Consider the following 19,447-nt stretch of genomic DNA (forward strand, 5'->3'; position numbering starts at 1 on the left):
TTTACTTACAGTATATCTGGTAGTAGACGCCGTGGGATATTTTAACTATACTATGGGCTTGAATTGAATCACAGTGAAATATTTTCAAATAATTTTCAACATTTTTTTGATGCGCAATTCACACATCCCCTACTTATTTGGTCTGCATTACATTACTCATTACAGTCAACATTATTTTTAATTGGAACCATTATGCTTTGGCGTAAACTTTTACCGATATTTTACATTTTCAATTTTCGAGCAAAAAACTAAAAGGATGTTTCAGTGATAGTGAACCAATGGAGCTATTAGTCTTTTTAAAGAGCTTTTTTTTATCAGTGTGGGTTTGTCTATTTCAGTGTTTTGAAGTTTGATATACGTAGTTAAAATCTTATTCAAGAACATGGTTTGGACATGGTTGTGTTCAACGTGGTGTACAGCATGTTAGCAAGATAACAAGCTATATGAAATATCAGTGCTTGTCTCTTTGCTTGCTTTATATTTTTAAATTGGATGCGTGTTTTGGTAAGATTATTTGTGACTCTATATTATCTATCTTTTAATTCATTTATAGAATTTCATTATTATTCATTCTTTTTTTTAATTGAGTAAAACTATGAAATCAAACTCTGCTAAGATATTCGAATAATCAATTTCAATTTAAAAGTCTCTCACTCTTGAGATTCATTGCAGTGTTTGATACTTCACAGTTTTACGAATGTATTTTAAATTAACTATTCGAAATATAGAACAATAATTATTTAATGAAAAAAAATCACTTTATCTCTCTCGCACATTGTAACAAATACATTTTTTTCACATTTTTAAATTAATTTGCATTTTTGGCATTTATGAACTACGCATAATTCAATGATAAGAGCTCAAAGTTTTAAAGTAAAATACCTCGATGCGCCACATTTAAAAATATGTAACATTTTGTAAATGACTTCTCAAAGAAGGATTTACATTTCACTAATTTATATGGAAATTAAGCACACAGCGCCTGCATAAAAAATCACATTTTTTAAAAATTATTTTACAAGTGCAATTCTTCTTATTTTTTTTTTTTGGCAATTTGAATATCTGCCCATCATTTGAAAATATTTGTCCAATTGGAAGTTTTTTCTAGGGTCAATAGTCGCATAGACAGTGCACCGAACAATCAATTTGGGATAATTATCTTATATAAGACATCCCGATCTACATTTTCATCCTGCGAAAAAGTAATAAAAAAAGTACGCGTAGCTTTATCGGATCACATTGGAGAATGTATTTGAATTATAAATATTGATACCTGCTATATATAAAGAGGGAATCGTAAAACTGAAATGCAGTACTTTGTAGTTTAACTTACTGGCTAATAATAAAGTTCAGAGAAGAAAAACCACAAAATATCAAACAATTCACACAACACCGTTTTTCATTTATCACTTTATTTTCATGAAGATAGGAACAAAGGGTTAAACAGATAGCGGGTGAACATAAATTACTGGTTATAGACATTCCAAACGTTGAACGAGTACATTATATTTCAAGTATTAGCACTTCATATTACATCAAACAATACGAGGGAACTTCTAAAGTTTATATTAATTTCCGTATATATATATATATATATATTTATATATAGAAACGAAAAAATATTGGGTTTTTCACATATTACAGCAACTGGCACTGCAAAAACTGATTATCGTTTTAAATTTCTGAAAATTAAAATTTCGAAACTCTTTTTATTAGTATATTAAGTTATTGAAACTCAGTTTCCCCTCAACATCAAAATTTTATGCAAGAATATCATAATATTTTAATTCATTATTCAAGTTCTTCATATTTCAAAATTAACATATAATATGTCTAAGTTGTCGAACTCAATTATTTTTCCCGTGATTGCCATTCTTAATACACCATTCCCACCCAACCGTCTACATTCCTATTACAATTATTAATATCTATAATTTCCCTAAACCACTCATATGTGCGTTTATGTGTCTTTAATAAAAATGTTATTCAGTAATTTAATTGTATATTCAAAAAGAATCACCAGTGTCATAATATTTTAATTTAATATTTGGTATTATTTAGTAGATATCCAATATTACAGTTTAACATTCCGCCATACTTTTCCCAAAATAAAAATGGTATTTTTTTTTTTTTTTGCTGAAGAATAAACATAGAAATATTTCCTGCTGATCAATAAAATACTTATCTCCGACTAATCAAATTATACTTTTATTTCTCTCGCGAATTCTTGTTATTTCGATATAATCTTATGAGTTCAATATTTTATCGATTACTAAGTATGTTTAACTTAAACGCACGCTTTGACGCATCAGTTTACTTATTCAAACTTTTAGTAACCAACGATTTTCTATGAATTTTTGCATTTTATACCATGAATAAACATAATATTGGAGTCATAGAAAGTTAAGTTATCGAAAATCGATATTTTATTTGTTTTTCTCTTTTATCGGTTTAAAACTATTATTAATTAGAAAGCACACTTTTCTTTGACAAGTCCGTCGGGATATTCTATTTCAACGTTACGCATTTATTACCGTCATTCAAAATAAAATAAATTATTAAGCACCCAAAAATTAAAATAATAATTATTTCGAGCCCACCAAGCCAAATGCACAGATACGCTAGCCTCTCAAAAATAATATAATTAAAATTCCTCAGATAATGTAAAAGAAGTAACTGCAGTAACATTTTCCAAATATTTCGTTTTTAACCCGTGTATTGCACGCTGAATAAAAGTTGATAGGAATCGTTTAAATCAATCGCGAAAGAAGATATCTGTATCCCCTTATTATCCATGATTCATGGTAACACCAGTGACTTACCTATACCTAAGTCTTGTCTCTTCCTTTTTATTGTCGGTGGCACAGTGACGGCTTTTATGTGCACCAATCACATCCTATTGAGCTTGAATACAGAAAAGACAATATTAAGTTTATTTTTTAAAATTAGATTTTAAATTTGAGTTTGGTTTCACTTTAATTTTTTATTAACCCTCGAATAAAATTATGATTTCTACATAAAGTTTTATTAAAATCTATTGTTTGGGAAAATATTTTACTATAGTATTTTTTTCTGATAGATTTTTATGAAATTTTATTGAAGAGTTTCAAAGTTATATTATGTTGTTTTACTAAAACATTATAGTGAATATATCAAAATAACTATGATTTTGAGATGTATTAATAGATGTATTAATACATCATCACAGGTATTTTATTTATGATTGTTTTGGAAATAAATGTCATTTAGAGCTACTCATCTCATGTCATGGATTTATGTCTTTTTCGGTCACTCAAACATTATCTGTGGTTTGAGATATATTCAGTACAGGCGTTCCTTGCTTTACGTGATTATGAAAAGTTAATTTTAGAAATTGCGACACGCAAAATTTGGTCCCTAATTGGATTGTAATCATGAAAATGGGCGTGAGAATTAGAAGTATTGGCATAACTAAAATGACAAAATTCGTTGGATTTGCAATTTGCGATGCTGATGTAGACGAGACAAATATGAAAGACAACTGCTCAAATCCATTTCACCATATCTCACTGATGCGCATCTTATGGTAACACATCGACAATACCATCAGAAATTTAATAAAAAAGAACTTGATGACCTAATGAATTTAGAATTGTCATATTTTCGAGGGATATTCAGAATTTTCTACGTTTGCTTCCGAAGTTTTCACAAAGAGACGAAGAATGCTGCTTGTTAGCTGTGCATCTCGATTGCTTTCATCAAAAAAGCTATCAATCTATCATATCAATCTCTTCAGGAAAGAAAACATCCACACTCACCAGAATCAGTCAGAAATAGCGAAGACAGAGAAGCAAAAAGTTGAGATTTATTTATGTTCGAATAATTAATTCACCAAAAACTCTATTTTGATGCTGGAAGTTGGATTTTTTTTAAATCTTTTTAAAGTAAATCATCATTCCTTTTTACCCATGTTAAATTTAACTAACTTTACACGATTTTGTCTTATACTATTATTATGTGAAACCAATTAATCACGTAAAGTGAGGGACGCCTGTATATATATTCATCATTAAATTTATTTTATTTAATTATGATGGTTTTTGAAATAAATGTCATTTAGAGCTATCCCATTTCATGTCATGAATTCATCTCTTTTTCTGTCACACAATGTGGTCAAAATTTCATTTCTTAGGTATTTTCAGTTCGAATATATATGTATGCATATATATATATAGCCCACATGTCTTCAGTTGTCTCTGCAATGACGAATTAACTAACTGAACACTTAAAACTTACCTCTAATTATCATTTTGCAATGGAATACGCACGCACGTGTACGGATACTTAAAATTCACCAAGTCAAGAGAAACTTACCACACACATCAGCTCCCTCTCTATATGTATTACTTGACTTCAATTTCAAATAATAGAACCTGTGGCTGTCTTAGTCATGAAAAATATTATGGGCGTTTAATGAACTTTTCAGTGTGCAATACTCAGGTTTCACATACAAATTCTTATACTTCAAACTTGCAGTGAAATCCGCATCTTATAAGCATTTTTTAAATTTACTCTGCGTAGGAAATAGACCGTCATGTGACGATGCCGCTTCAGTGTGCTTTCTAATTAACACAACATATATATAATAGTTAATAAATTCAGATCACAATAAATATATACATTGCTGCGCACAAGATTCATGTATCAGTCTATAATTTTTCTTTTATTTTTGTTTTCCAGTTCTTTTGTGCCAGCTATTTGCAGTTGGGGTGAATATTGCAATTTGCAACAATAAATATGTTTCTTTACATGTTTCTTTTAAATATTTGAAATTTGCGATGTCACGTGAGTCTTTTGTTTTAATTATTTTCTTTGATGCATAACGAGAGACGGTCATTATCGTCATAGACGGTGGTCAATCACCAAACTGTTTCGTTGGAGAAACAGCTCAAGAGGCACTCTCTCTTTCTTTCTCTCTCACTCTCTGAACCCATTCATTTCTTAAACCCATTTGTCATTCATATTCCAGTTCTGATATTGTCCCCATTGCCCCCGTCTATAGTGCAGGGGTATTTTAGATGCGTTGATTGGACGATGTAATGTCAATGGTAGGATTCACCGGTCACCGAAGCAATAGGGTAGAAAGGGAGAGGACCGCAGTAATGAGCACGAGGACGTCGAAAGGAAACGGCCTTGTAGAGCTGTTCAGAAAGTCATCACATTCACCTAGAACATTAGAAAGAATCTCTTTTACTTTCTATCAGAGCCTTGCCAAAGTTATTTTGAAATATGAATACATGATATTACAGTCAAACTCGGTTGTAACGGCACCTCGGCTATAACGTCGATATTCGGCCGTCGGGGATGATTCCCACAGAAAATAGTGTTAATGAACTTTGCTTATAACGTCGATGGAAAAGAACCGCCTCAGATATTACGACAAATTATTGTTCGTCGCTTTTGTTCCCATTGTTTTTGCTGGCGCTCTGACTTGCTTATTGACCTGACTTTATATGTATACTGAAACCTTTCCCGAAAAAATTCAGCCCTTCCCCCACTATTTCCCAATAAGAATGTCCCAATTTTTTTTAAGATGTGCTGTAAATCAAGGAAACAGATATTTTTGGATATTATGCTGAGGTGAACTCGGAAAGAAAATAATCAAGATGGCTTTTCTTGATGACGAGACAAGATGACTTTTCTTTCGAAATTCACCTCAGCATAATATCCAGAAAATATATGTTTCTTTGATATCTTGAGCTGAGACGAAAACCGTATATCTCTCTATGACTGCAAATGTTCATCTGAAGTATTTATTTTATGTTCAAGTGTTTTCCGTGAAATGCATTTTAGCAGACTTCATGTAGCACTGTATTTCTCGCCAAAAGTTATTTATAAGCAATATTTGGTGATTTCGCCGATGGTTGGCAATTTGTTTGGTGAGAATCGGTGATGTCACATATTGATTATTCCAATTCTTGGATTTTCTCAATTAAATATGGTCACAACATAGTAAAATAAAAATATCATATACACAGTACTCAATTTCACCTGATTATACTTCCGTTGAAAAGAGGTTGAAATCTTCAACTTCGGTTGTGATGACACTTCGACTATAACGACAAAAATTCGTGGAATATCCGATGTCGTTATAACCGAGTTTGACTGCATTTTTACATTCAAACATACTAATTTTTTCATCAGAGGCAAGAATTTTCTATCTCAGTATATTGTGAGCTATTTCTGAAAACTAACCTCATATTCGACGTTATTTTTATTTTAAAAATATTTTAAAATTCAATTTAAAGCGAAAATAGCACTATACAAAAAATAGAGTGTAGCCACTTTATATATAGTGCATCTATATACTAAATTTATACTCAGTTTCGGAGATTATGGTGGATGAAATGCAGTAATTTATATAGTTAATTTTTTTATGCATAACACTTTATGTTCCAAGATAAAATCACTAATCCGTCTTCAGTCTTTTACTCTTACAACAAAATCGATTTTTCTTTGCATTTTCTATATGGTGAGGGGTTTTAGAATGCCTATCAATAAAAATCCACTTACCGTGAAGTATTGAAATGATAACAACGTAGAGACTCTTCAACTGATTTTTAATAATGAAAAAATGGCTAAAAATAACCCACTGAAATATCGCGGGTGCCCTACCTACGTACCGTAGCGCAGTGAACATTTTTCCTTTGATATCATTCTCTGTCCATGGTTTCTGAAAAAAAATCTATAAAAAATAGAGAAAAAAATAATAATTCTATTTTTTTGATATTGTTTGGATTAAAAATTGAAACATGTTTTCTTCCACTCTCCAGGGTATGGCAGAAACTAACATTTTTACAGAAAATTTAAAACTTCAATGAGGAATTTATATTTTTCAATTCATTATAGAGTATTCATAATGTAGATTTTTAGCCTTCTTCAATTTGCTACAATTTGTTTTATAAATCAATTGGTCGGCGGTTTTTCGCTGTTTTTCTTGAAAATTTTTGTGAGCTAAGGGTTATTTTTGTGTGGATTCTTAAATTAGGGGAAAGAATGTTATATTAAAAGCTGACGAGGTGATTCTTTCTTTCTAGAAATATCGACACAGATACTGTATTTTTCATTCATATGCACCCAATTTTTAAATATAAAAAAAAATTTAAAGTTTGAGTATAATGATTGTTTGAATCAAAAGGTGTTTTACAAATGTGTATTTAATTACCTTTCGATACTTTCAAGCAAACTTCACCATAAAATACACTATAACCAGATTTGTATTTTAGAGGAATGTATGGGAATTGTTATCAAATATTGAACAAATGACAATGGCATGAAATGGAGATATATCCACCCCTCCCATATTAGATTTCTAAAAATTATATCATTCGCTTCTAAAAATTACGAATAGGTCTGTTGAAAGATATTTTGTAATCATACGAGGAATAGAATAATCAAATCATTGAAAATTCGAATGTTCACGATATCAATTGAAAGTTCTCCAATATTGGTTTTCATGCAATGAACTTCAAAATGAGTTTCACTAAAAAATGGAATCGGTTCATGGATATGAATCAAATTCGAATTAAATTCTTACAATTGAGGCAGAAATATCGACGCCAAATCATCTCTCGTTAGGATACATCACTGCCAAATGCTGACAAACAACAAGCAATAAGTAAATATATGAAGAAAATTAATTTTGTTCTTTCAGCAGGCAATCGGACTGTTTCTACTCCGTTTCGGTAGCAAATAAGTGGACAAGATTTGTTTTTTATGTACCCTGCAAGATACCCAATCTTATGGATAGACCATGTATGTGTATTTTCCATCGCATACCTTAAGATAGAGTATACTGCCGTATTTAATTCTGTCAGACTTATCTTGTTGTTTTACTCTTAAAAATTTAGATGCGTAAAAATCAAATCCAAAATCCCGATAGGACATGAAGGTACTAGCATTACATTAATAAAACATTAAAAATAACAAAATCAAAAGATTGTAAAACTTTAAGAGCTTTGCATACTGCTCTTCAAAAATGGCAGAAGCACATTGCGCAGTAAGTCTGCCATAACTAATTTTTTTTACATTGATGGACAATAATGAATTCCACAATTCATATTCTCGTTAATAAATATGATAAAAAAAAATATGATAATGCATTTAAACGTGTTTTACCTTCAAACTGATTATTTCCCATTCAGAGCATATAGACTTAGAATAATAATTATATTTAGATGAAAAAAAATACTTCAATATATTGAATGTGACCTTCTTTGACTTGAACACGAGCTGCACATTAGCATTTCATCGTGTCAATTTACTCACTGAGAATTGTTGTCATTCTTTGAGGAGGGCGGTCGAGGAAGTCTACCTCTTAAAGAGTAATGTGACGTAGGCAATTAAGCGGAGACAGATCTCTAAATGAATCCGAAAATAATTTTTGAAAAGTTCAAAAATACGCTAGACATAGTATATGAGTATATTGAATCTATCAGCTACATTTCATGTTACGCGAGCATTTTCGCCCGGTATAAATCATGGCCTATTGCTTCAGTACCACATGTGAACATGCGCCAAAAAAAACTAGTCCATATAATTTCACGGCCGTAAGTAAATACAAATTGTTCAACGAAGTTTGGTCTGGTTACATATCCCTTATTTTAATAAGGAGCCAATTTCTCAACTTATCGTTACTCAGCGCAAATCATGTTCTGTTAATCACATTCTAACCCTTCGGAAAGAAGGGTCAAATTATGATGATGACATCAATTTATCTAGTTTTGCGTGACCTCAGCACACAAAAAGATGCAAATTCGAAATTCCTGCACATGCAGTACTTCCACACATAGACATTATCTCACATTGCTGTTGAATATCGACCCAGTTGCTGTAGCAGATATAACCAAGACAGGTGATGCTTTTAATTAACGATTGCGTTTGGTCAGTAATGCGGTTAACTGGTTATGAAGATATGTTACAGCTCTGGGGGATGATATCCGAATGGGTCTCCAGACAACCATTCTGCGTATTTGGAGTTCTTTCTATTGATGAGAAATGACAGAATGATTCAGAAGAAATTAGCCACGTCTTTGATGAATTATCTTTCATTACCAATCCCATAGTGTAATAACGTAAAAAGATCTTCGAGGGTATTCCAAAATGATAAGAAAAAACATACACAGAGCTACTCTTCGAAGCTTAACATCTATTATAAAAATATACTAAATTATGTTACTCACCTTATAGTATTCTCATGCCATTTATCATTGGAATTCGAACAATGTCCCATATAATTACAATAACTTCATTCCAGATTTAAAAAATAATTCGTTTTGTTAATTATTTTTAAGGGAACCAATATTTTTATTATTATTATTATTTTAAAGATTCACCTACCTCGTCTTCAATGTCACACAAACAGACTCATATTAAGACGCTTGAAGGCCTAAGCACTCAAGTAATTTTTTTACCACCCCTTCACCAGTGTTATCCGGAAAAATAATTTTATAAAGAGTAATTTTTTTCACTCTTTCCTAAAATTTTAAGGGGAAGTTTTGAAAAAAAGGGGGGGGGATATTTTTTAAATGAAAAACACAGCGAAAAATAACTTTATTAAAAAGTACCTAAAATTTGAAGGAGTATTTTGACTAGTCATCGAAATTTGGAGGAGTAAAATTGAATTTTGATGCGTTAATCACTCATCAAGATGCGCATTGGCAAACGCTGCCCCCTACGTCTCTATAAGCATATTTTATTCAATGGTAAATCTATCAATAAAAAACCCCATTAAATTAAATTTTATATTTCAATAGTAACTAATCAAGAAAGAATTTGACCTGGATATTTCTAAGCACGGCTTTATTTACATGAAAGTTTTCACACTTTTTGTAATTGCTAAGTCGTCGATAACATCTTCAAAATGCTACAACTACTACTCAACCTTACATACACCTAGTACGCAATCCTCTGCGGAATTTCTAACGAATCCGTGCATGGCGGAATGAGAGTTCTGAGTTTGAATGTATGGCATTTAATATATTCATGCTGTCAGGGTTGTGATTGTTTGATGTGTTTGTTGGTGCTACCTTCCGTCTCCCATATTTTGAAGCGAAGATGGTAAATGCTTGAATTTGCATGCTATGTAAGTATCAGTGCTCTGTGTGGAGAGACTTTTGCAAGTGGGAGACCGGCCAGCATTCAAAAAAATATCTGTTACTTGTTAGAATTAAGTAAGCCAAATATGCCAAAGCATGCCCATGTTAGCATAACTATTTTTTAATTTTACAAAATATACTTTTTAGAAGTTTTTTTTTCACATTTGTAAAAAAGACAGACCTTAGATTGTTTAAGGTTTTTTTAATCTACTGAAAACATTCCAAGATATTTTTTCTCATTGACTGGTTTTTTAGAATTTTCCGAACGGGTTTCAGAAACAACCAAAATCTTGGCACAGACATGATATTACCCACAGGTATGTTATTTGTGATAAATCACCTTGTTCTATGATGCTATTAAGGACTTAGTTCATCAAAATGCCATTCTAAAAACTCAGCGATGAACTCTAGCTCGGAGTATTATTCATGGACATACAATAAGGGTTGTTCTCATGACGCGCCGGAGTCTGTACCAGCTGATGTCATCGGCCTGACAGAACCGTTTAATTGTCACTGGTTACCCTGCTAGGTCACTGGTTATCAAGGTCACGCTTTGGTTGAAAAGCATTAGAGTAGCGACGTCGCGCACCTTATCCGAGACCATGCCCACTGACTCAAGGTGAAAAGTGTAACTTCAAAGGGATGAAGCAGCCCTTACTATATACTCTTGGTACTATTAGTTTTTCTTTTGTGCCACCCTTTCTATAATGATCGCCAACCATAGGATCAAGTAGTCTTAAAATGTTAATATTTTCTACCTGATGGCTGTGTGTGATTCTGGGAAAATATATAATTTAAGACCACTGATTTGATAGCTTTTTTGTGGTGCCTCTTTTTCCCTGATGCCCGAAGCACGTGCGTATTCTGATTGATGGTAAATACAGCCTTGCCCATAAATTAAGCACTTTTTTCCCTTGAAAATGAATCTGGAAGTTATAAGCGCCTTATAAGTCGATGCAAAATACGTACAAAAAGTAGTTGCGTCAATACGCCAAAAAATAGGACGTGTCTTTTACGCGGTAAATATGATACACCCGGTTATTATACATAGTAACCGGTTTACATGCATAATCGCTGAGCATTTTGGTAAGTTTGATAAATTTCTCTAAATATATCACTTTTACCGGCGATAACACCGATGTAATACCCAAGCTTCGCATCGTTGGTATACATGATGAATCGTACTATATGATATATTATACATGATAATTCATACATGCAGGTTGTATCGTTGTATGGGGTACAATCGTAAAAATTTTTATCATTATATCGGGGTCCGGCTATATTCATGACACATACTAGACTCATTTGCATTTTCTTTCATATTTAGCAAATTCACCAATTACAGTAGAGTATTATGCATAATCACAGATAAAAGCGATAAATCTCAAGTATTTATCAAATTTACTAACGACACTTGATTAGAATTCACAATCGCCGGTAAAAGTGATAATGTTTTAATTATTTATCAAACTCACCAACGACGCTTGGGCATTATGCATATTCGCCGGTAGAGTTTATAAACTTATGACACTTACCAAGACGATATATAAATATGCATGATAACCGGTTATTATGAATAATAATTGATTTATCACATTTACCGTAACATATCTATTTATTCGGATAAAATCTCAATAAAATAAATTTTTTTTCGAAAAATGTCTCCCAGAGTAATTTGCGTTTTATATCGATAAATATATTTATGACCGTCATTAATAAAACAAAATTGAATTAAATCATTATTTATAATCATCGGCTGAGGGAAAAGTATATAACTAATAATTTTTTTTTAGTATAAATCCGTAAGATGTGTTATCTAAAGAAAGAAAATTTCTTTTATTCTCACCATTATTAAAAAAGGAACGAATAATTTAAACGAGACTACTGGATGCATGTTTAATGAATAAAAAGCTGGATGTTAGGTATAACTTACCTTATACTCGAGGAAAAATCGCTCCAGGGCTGTTTCTATGTGAGTGAATTTATTCTTTTACTATGTGTGTATTGAATTTACATTTCATTGCCTTATTTGCATTTTATTAAAGCTCGATTTTAGTCTTGAAAAGTTACTTTACCGAAAATAATTAATTATATGGGTATAAGATACGGTTTGAATAAAGAGTTATTTTTTTTAGTCAAGTAATATTTGTGAAATACATTTTTTATTTTATTTTTAAGGGAGATATTTCGTAATTTGACTTTAATAATGCTTATATTTCTTATGCTTTAGATGTTTTAAAATATTTAAATAAAAGTAATTTTATTTATAACCCTGTTTTCTATATTTTATTTAAAACCAATTTCGAAACTTTTCAAATTGGAATTTTTGAATAGAACAGCAGTATATTTATTTAAAAATGAAACCAAGCAAACCATTTTCTAGAACCAAAAAGTTTTGAATTTCCTTTCTTAAATTACGGAAATACGATAATTTTTGGAGATATTGTGATCACATGCAAATTAACTTTTGATTTCAATTCGAAAGTTAGGTGAAAGTTGATGCATAATATATAAATTCATATTCGAGTGGATTTAATGTTGATAACTTTCAATACTCTGAATTAAAAAAATTAAAATTTGTGTATAAAATAATTTTATTCTCTTTCCTATTTAAGAAACACCAATTTCTTCACTAAAGACGGATTAGTTTTTCACCTTTAGCTATTTAAATACCAATCACCAATACTAATTAGGACGAATAATGTAACACTATTAATCTCTGGACTTTAATCTGAAGAAATAACATTTTAAATAAAAAAAAAGATGAAAAAAAATTGCTGGACTAATTAAAAAAAACTACAATTCGCGTCATGTGCAATTGAAAATTTTCAGTATAATTATTTTTCGCAAAATCAGTTTCTTAACATCAAAATTAGGCTTCTGTCAAATATACTTTTCAAAACAAGGGGAAAAAAATGCATGCAGACAATGATAAAAAGTTATTTGTCAAAAGAAAGTTCCGTTCTTCGGAAAAAGAAAATTAATTCATTATTACAATCTTATCACACAATTAGTATAAAAAATGCATTAATGCCACTTATTTAAAGGCAGAAAGGAATACCCACCAGCTGAAGTGATATTGAATACTAAATTGCCTGTAACACCAGGGACGATCGTTCGGTGGCACGTATCCTTTAGTCCTGAGAAATGGGTAACCTTCGGATTCGACGCATAGACCTAAAAAAATCAATCAAACAGAAAAATTTTAAATAATTAGCTATACTGTCTGTACAAAAAAATTATTTGAAGCTCGCAAATGTTTCTATTAGGTAAATAATGTTTTGTGTGATCAAAGAAGCATTGCGTGTTTGTGTGTGTGAACGATTATACATAACATTACGCAATTTGTGGAAAATATCTTATCATCCAGTTACTCTCAGCCAGTAATTTAAATTACAGCTAACGATATCGCGTATATCTTTTCTGAATATCCACTACATTCTACTGGAATTTTTACATCAGTTGCATTATACAGGGTAATTCAGAAAAGATGAGGGAAAACTTTAAGAGGCGATAGTACAAACCAACACAAACAATTGTCATCAAAGAATGCATGGTCTAACATGAAACGTAAACGCGCTATCGCGTTTCGAAACGGCCGCTCCTCAAACGTTAAAACGGCATTCCTGTTGAAATTTATCGGGAGAAAAAAAATACCGTGCATATAAATGTAACCTGGGGAAGAAGAAGACACCGTATGCAAATCTGCGTCACAGTGAATAAAAGGCGCGGATGCCAGCCCCGTGAAGTTATTCCTGCGTGCAACCGCGTTCTAACAGTTGTAACGTACGGGATAATTGAGCACTTTAATAATACTGAAAGAGCAGACATGGATGAATGAAACGCATATCTGCGTAGTGAATGCGTAAATGAAATTTACGTTTGCGGAGCGGCCGTTTCGAAACGCGCTAGCGCGTTTGCGTTTCATGTTAGACCATGCATTCTTTGATGACCATTGTATTGGTGTGTACTATCACCTCTTAAAGTTTTTCCCATCTTTTCTGAATCACCCTATATATCTGGTAACCAATATATGAAAAAATAAAATCGATATTTTCTGCTCATATGCAAATAAAAGTAATTTACTAAAAATTTTCTTATCTCATTCAATTTTAAAATTTCACATTACAAATTCCTACATAGGGTGTAGCATGTGTAGGGACATTTTGTCTGTAAATTTAATAAAAATTGGTTGAAAACTTAAGATGTTATAAGCGAAAAACATGACGTGCAATGAAAATTGGAATTTTTATAGAAAGCATTTATATCTTCGTGAATAAATGTGATATGTATTCTTACGAAATTCCACACAAATATTTCATGGTAATTAGAGCAATATTTTGTGAAATATACAAATCGTTTATATTTTTTTATCATATACAGGGTTGATAAAAAAAACCTTTTTTTTAAATTTGATTTTTTGTCAACCCCTCCCCCCCTAAATGCACTCGTGACTAAATTTCCGCTGAGAATTGTGCAAACAAGCATTCCGAAATTTCAGAACGATTTGCCCAGTATTTTTCTCGAAATTTGAGAAAATGTCTAACTCCTAAACAGACGGACTTTTGGAAGCGTGTATTTTTGAAGCAGTTGATAAAATAACTATCTTGAAAGTCCCGTGAATATGTAGCGATCTTACTCAAACATAACTTGAGGTTCTCTCTAACATTTTGAATGTAAAAAAAGAATACAGGGTCTTTATAATTGAAGTTCCACTTGAAAATGGCCATAAAAGGAAAACTGCTGGACAAAATGTTACCAAATTTTGTAATAGTTTACAGGAGGTCATGGGATTCAATTTTTAGCACCTCAAAGCCACTGTGGATGGTGATCACATAAACAATTTGGCGGAATTGAAAAATGCGATCCCCTACATGTTCGCAGCATTCCTCCTGATATATTAAGAGCTACTGTTGAGAATGCAGTAATGCGATATAACTTGCTTTCGAAAATGGTGCATGCCACATTGTGAACATGCTTTGTAACATGTTTTAGAAACGATTAAAAACATTTTAAACCGATGCCTTCATGTCTTATTTCGCTTAACAGTATTGCGTACAACTCCATTCCCCGCTGGTGGCGAGTTTTTGACCTTTTTTTGCGGAAAATTGAATACCATGACCTCCTGTAAAAAAATTGCCAAGTTTGATAACATTTTGTCCAGTAGTTTTCTTTTTATGGCCATTTCAAAGTGTACGTTTAATTATAAGACCCCTGTAGTTTAAAATATTCTGTTAGGATAATGTACTTTCATATGATTCGAAATATAAGAATAGAATTATAATGCTAATCTATTATTTAAAAAAAAACATTCATATGCAATCTATAAAATATTTGCAGTCTGATATGACTTATTGGCATTACTGTTAGATTCGATTGCTATCTACAAACTTCGAGTGGCATAAAAATATTCTCTGCAGAATTATTGCAGCAAGTGATTTTGTCAAATATTGTTGATTAAAAATAATGATTTCCAATTTGATGAGATCGATAATGAAGTGGAAAATTTTTGTAGTAAATAATATTTATAGGCGTTATGGTTAGCAAAACATACTTAAGGAATATTATTTTTTTTGTTTAAAGTTGTTTTTGTACATAAGTGATCATTAATTAGATTTTTTATTCCAACATATAGAGTGAAAAATTCATTTCATATCAAATCGCTCGTGAACCGCGTTGGCTATAAAAACACTTTTTCAATTGGAAAAAATATTTAAATAACGTGTCTCTATTGTGCAACGTTATCGCAACTATAATGTTGCCCTCCGTGTCGTTTATTTTACTAAGTGCCGTACACGTACCAAGATACAAAATTTGATTTTTATACGGTCCCCCTGTCCTCTAAATTATAATAAAAAAGTTGTTGACCTGTCTCAATTGAACCCAACAAAAAAAAATCCTATTTGTGCAATATCCGCTGAGATATATATTTGAATTAAACATCGCTGAAAATGAAGAATAAATTTGCTTAAACTTTTATGGACTTATTCTAAACTTTATATACTGTTCCTCCCGCATTTTCAGTGGCTTTGGAATTCAAATATCTCAGCGAATATTGCAGTTAGAAATATTGATTTTTTTTTTGGGCTCAATAGATAGGACAACAACTTTTTTATTGGAAGTTAGAGGACCACTGTATTATATAAAAAATTAAAATTTATTTCGGAGCATATATACGGGTCTTGTAAAATAAATTACACATCTATACGATGGCCATGTTATTTAAATATTTTTTCTAATTGAAAGTGTGTATCTATAGCCAAGGGTTTAAGAGTTTGAGGTGAAACGGACTAAGTTTTGTGTATTCTACTATCATTAATCAAATTGAATCTATTCTTTCAGTTTTTGAAATGAATGTTGGATTTGGATTCCCTAACGTTTAATAGCCCACTTAGAAATCGCATCTTTTTTATTTTTTATGTCGTAAAACGTTACGAGTGTAAAATTTGAAGCTTAGATGACATACGGATCATTTATTTCGCACATAAAGGGAAAAAAAAGAGGCAAAGTAATCTATTATTCTGCGCGAATTAATTTTTAAACAAACAATTATTACTGTTATTTAATTTATCCAATGGCATACATCATGTGAACGAAGCAATTTATTTATAACATCGGATACTGAGTAAAAACCACACACACACACACTCATCATTTCAGCAAAAATCACTCAAGTGAACACCGAGTGACAACTCGTTACGGTCAGGCTAAATTATTGAGCGTTTGGCGCAGACTCAAAATGTAGAAAGAAAGGATACCATTAGAAATCTTTCATCTTTTCCTCATGGTTGAGCACATACCAGAGACCATTGCCAAATTAATTACAAGCTGAACGTTTGCATATTTATGCACGGAAGCTTATTATTAGTAAGGACAAATTGCTGAAATTATAGAACTTGGCAAGTGCTCTGTTCATGACCAGAAAGTGTAATTTGAATCATGACTTTTAACGCATCGATAACTTGTAAAAAAAAAAAATACTGATGCGTGAGCCGTTGTTTACTGCTCTTATATAATAGATGTAATTTTCTTTCATTATCGTACATCTGTACAACAAAAAGTCCAAACGAATCAGGTATTATGAACCTGAATGAATATTTAATGGTCAATCAAAGCACATCATATAAATACTAAAATAACATCAAAACATGACAATTCTACATCGGGGGGGGGGGGGGGAGACTAATCTTAGCAAAACTGAGATGATGTGTGGAAAAGTTATTCTTTGAGATGGAATGGTCCTGGATGTGACTCGTGATATAATGTGCTAACATATATCAGTATCGATTCGAAAAACATATGAGAACGGGCAATAAATAAAATAATATTCATTTTTTAATGTGATAGATTTATTTTGAAAAAGAAAAACATATCAATTAATGATTGTAATTGAGAATATGTGTAATACACAGACTGACACATGCACATCCTCTTCGCTCAAGAGGTACACAAATGTGTATCTCATTTGAACGGTTTTAATGATTCTTTTTTTCAAATTAAAACCTGATGGACCGAGTAAAGATATCGACCCAAATTACTTAATTAAGAAATAAATAAATTCTTTTCTTTTCATTTTGACATACAATGTATGCAAATCAATCAAAAAAAATGTTAATGGTAAGTTTTGTTTCTGGTGTGAAAAAGATACGTCTTCAAAGTAACCAGTAGTCTGAGATTAAGCTTGCAAAAATTTAACAAATTATACTTATCATTATTTTTCGCTGCTATGTATTTCACTGAAATCTATTTTTCTACTGCTACATTAGTGCAGTGTGTTTAGGCCAAAAACAACTCGACAAAAAACGTTTGGTACAAAATTCTCTTAACTTAAACATAAGTATTAATGAACGTAATATATTCACACGATTTTTTAACAGCATAAAATGATAAAAATAAAAATATTCCCTTCGGTACTCTTACATTAACTGAAAATTATTAAAAAAACGCATAATGGGAACTCATAAATTCAATTATGGTGAAAGAAAACGAATCGTTCAAAACCACTTCGTTTAAAAATATTCATCGCACTATGTTGACACTTTTTTGTTATTCCAACAATAAATATTTATTGATGTATTAAAGAAAAAATTTATAAAAGAGATAATTTTAAACTAAAGAAAAAGTCAAGAATCGATCTTATTTTAATTATTCCTCAATTGATTTCCTTTAATAAAAAAAAAATCTTTAATATTTCTCTTCTTCGCCCTGAAATTTAATTCGAGTTTTTACTTATAAAAGTTTCATTATTATACAGGCAGTTTCAGTTGCATGGCGTTGATAAATTACGAGTAAAAATAATATATTTCTTTTTACTAACGCAAATAGAAATAAAAATTTGAGCAACCTAAATATATGGAAAGATATGATAATAGGTCTCTATGGAATAAACTTACAGAACCGTAAAGTCATATACTCTACTTCTCACACTACATTAACACTACTACACTCATGTCCATAAATTGAGGATAATGCCAGCTCCGGCAAATAAAGGTTCAGAAACAAAACAAACGTTACTTATTCATAAAGCCCATTGATTAAACAAAAGATAAAGAACAAAAACGATGGTGTATGTATGATACCACTCATAAAAACTACGATTTTTGCTCCCTGGAGCAATTGTAAAAAATATCTCCTTTACAAAAACTTACTATTACATGGTTGGTATGATGGTTAATACATTGTATGTCTCCCATGCGATGAAATACAGTCCGTACAACGCCTAGGCATACTGAGTATCAAATTATCGATCTGATCTTGGGGAAGATCACTCCACTCAGCAAGCAATGCTCTCCGAAGTTCCGGTACACATGTAGGAGGTGGTTGATGGGCTGCAACTCGTCGGCCAAGCATGTCCCACACATGCTCTATCGGATTCAAGTCAGGTGAGAATGCTGGCCATTCCATACGGCCATTCCTCAGATTCAAGGCATTCGTTCACGATGTTTGCTCGGTGAGGACGGGCGTTGTCATCCATAAACACAAATTCTGCGCCCATGGCACCCCTAAACAAACGTACATGTTGTTCCAGAATGATGTCCCGATAAATTTGGGCTCTCATAGTTCCGGTTTGAACACGCAGATCTGTTCTGGAACCCAGTATAATTCCACCCCAAACGAGCAATGCTGCACCACCGTAACGGTGTCGTTCAATGATGTTGTCTTGGTGGTAACGGGTTCCTGGCGTTCTCCATATGAAAGTCCGACGTGAATCAGACTGCAAGCTAAACCTGGACTCGTCGGAAAACATCACACAAGCCCAGTGTGACGATGTCCACATTGCATGTTCTCTACTCCAGGATAATCGCTGC

General features: G+C 31.8%; 1 protein-coding gene across 2 annotated transcripts in view; it reads right to left on the bottom strand.

Annotated features, from left to right (window-relative positions):
* Positions 1-2,135: 2,135 nt before the first annotated feature.
* The window catches only part of LOC149085391 (uncharacterized), a 190,143-nt gene continuing 172,831 nt past the window's right edge, over positions 2,136-19,447 (bottom strand). The window contains exons 13-14 of one of the 2 annotated variants that reach the window (XM_089233382.1): positions 13,205-13,316; positions 2,136-2,904 (exon numbers count right to left, since the gene is read on the bottom strand). In XM_089233382.1, coding sequence (XP_089089508.1) covers positions 2,897-2,904; positions 13,205-13,316 — 120 coding nt within the window. In that variant the 3' untranslated portion in view covers positions 2,136-2,896. Of the gene's footprint in view, positions 2,905-4,980; positions 5,206-13,204; positions 13,317-19,447 lie in introns of those variants that run through there. The other variant, XM_089233383.1, reaches the window with a different exon arrangement.

Source organism: Pholcus phalangioides, unplaced genomic scaffold (genome assembly GCF_987345545.1).
Source record: "Pholcus phalangioides strain wild (caught in Gottingen) unplaced genomic scaffold, Ppha-v1.0 ptg000007l_1, whole genome shotgun sequence".
Classification (NCBI taxonomy): Eukaryota; Metazoa; Arthropoda; class Arachnida; order Araneae; family Pholcidae; genus Pholcus; species Pholcus phalangioides.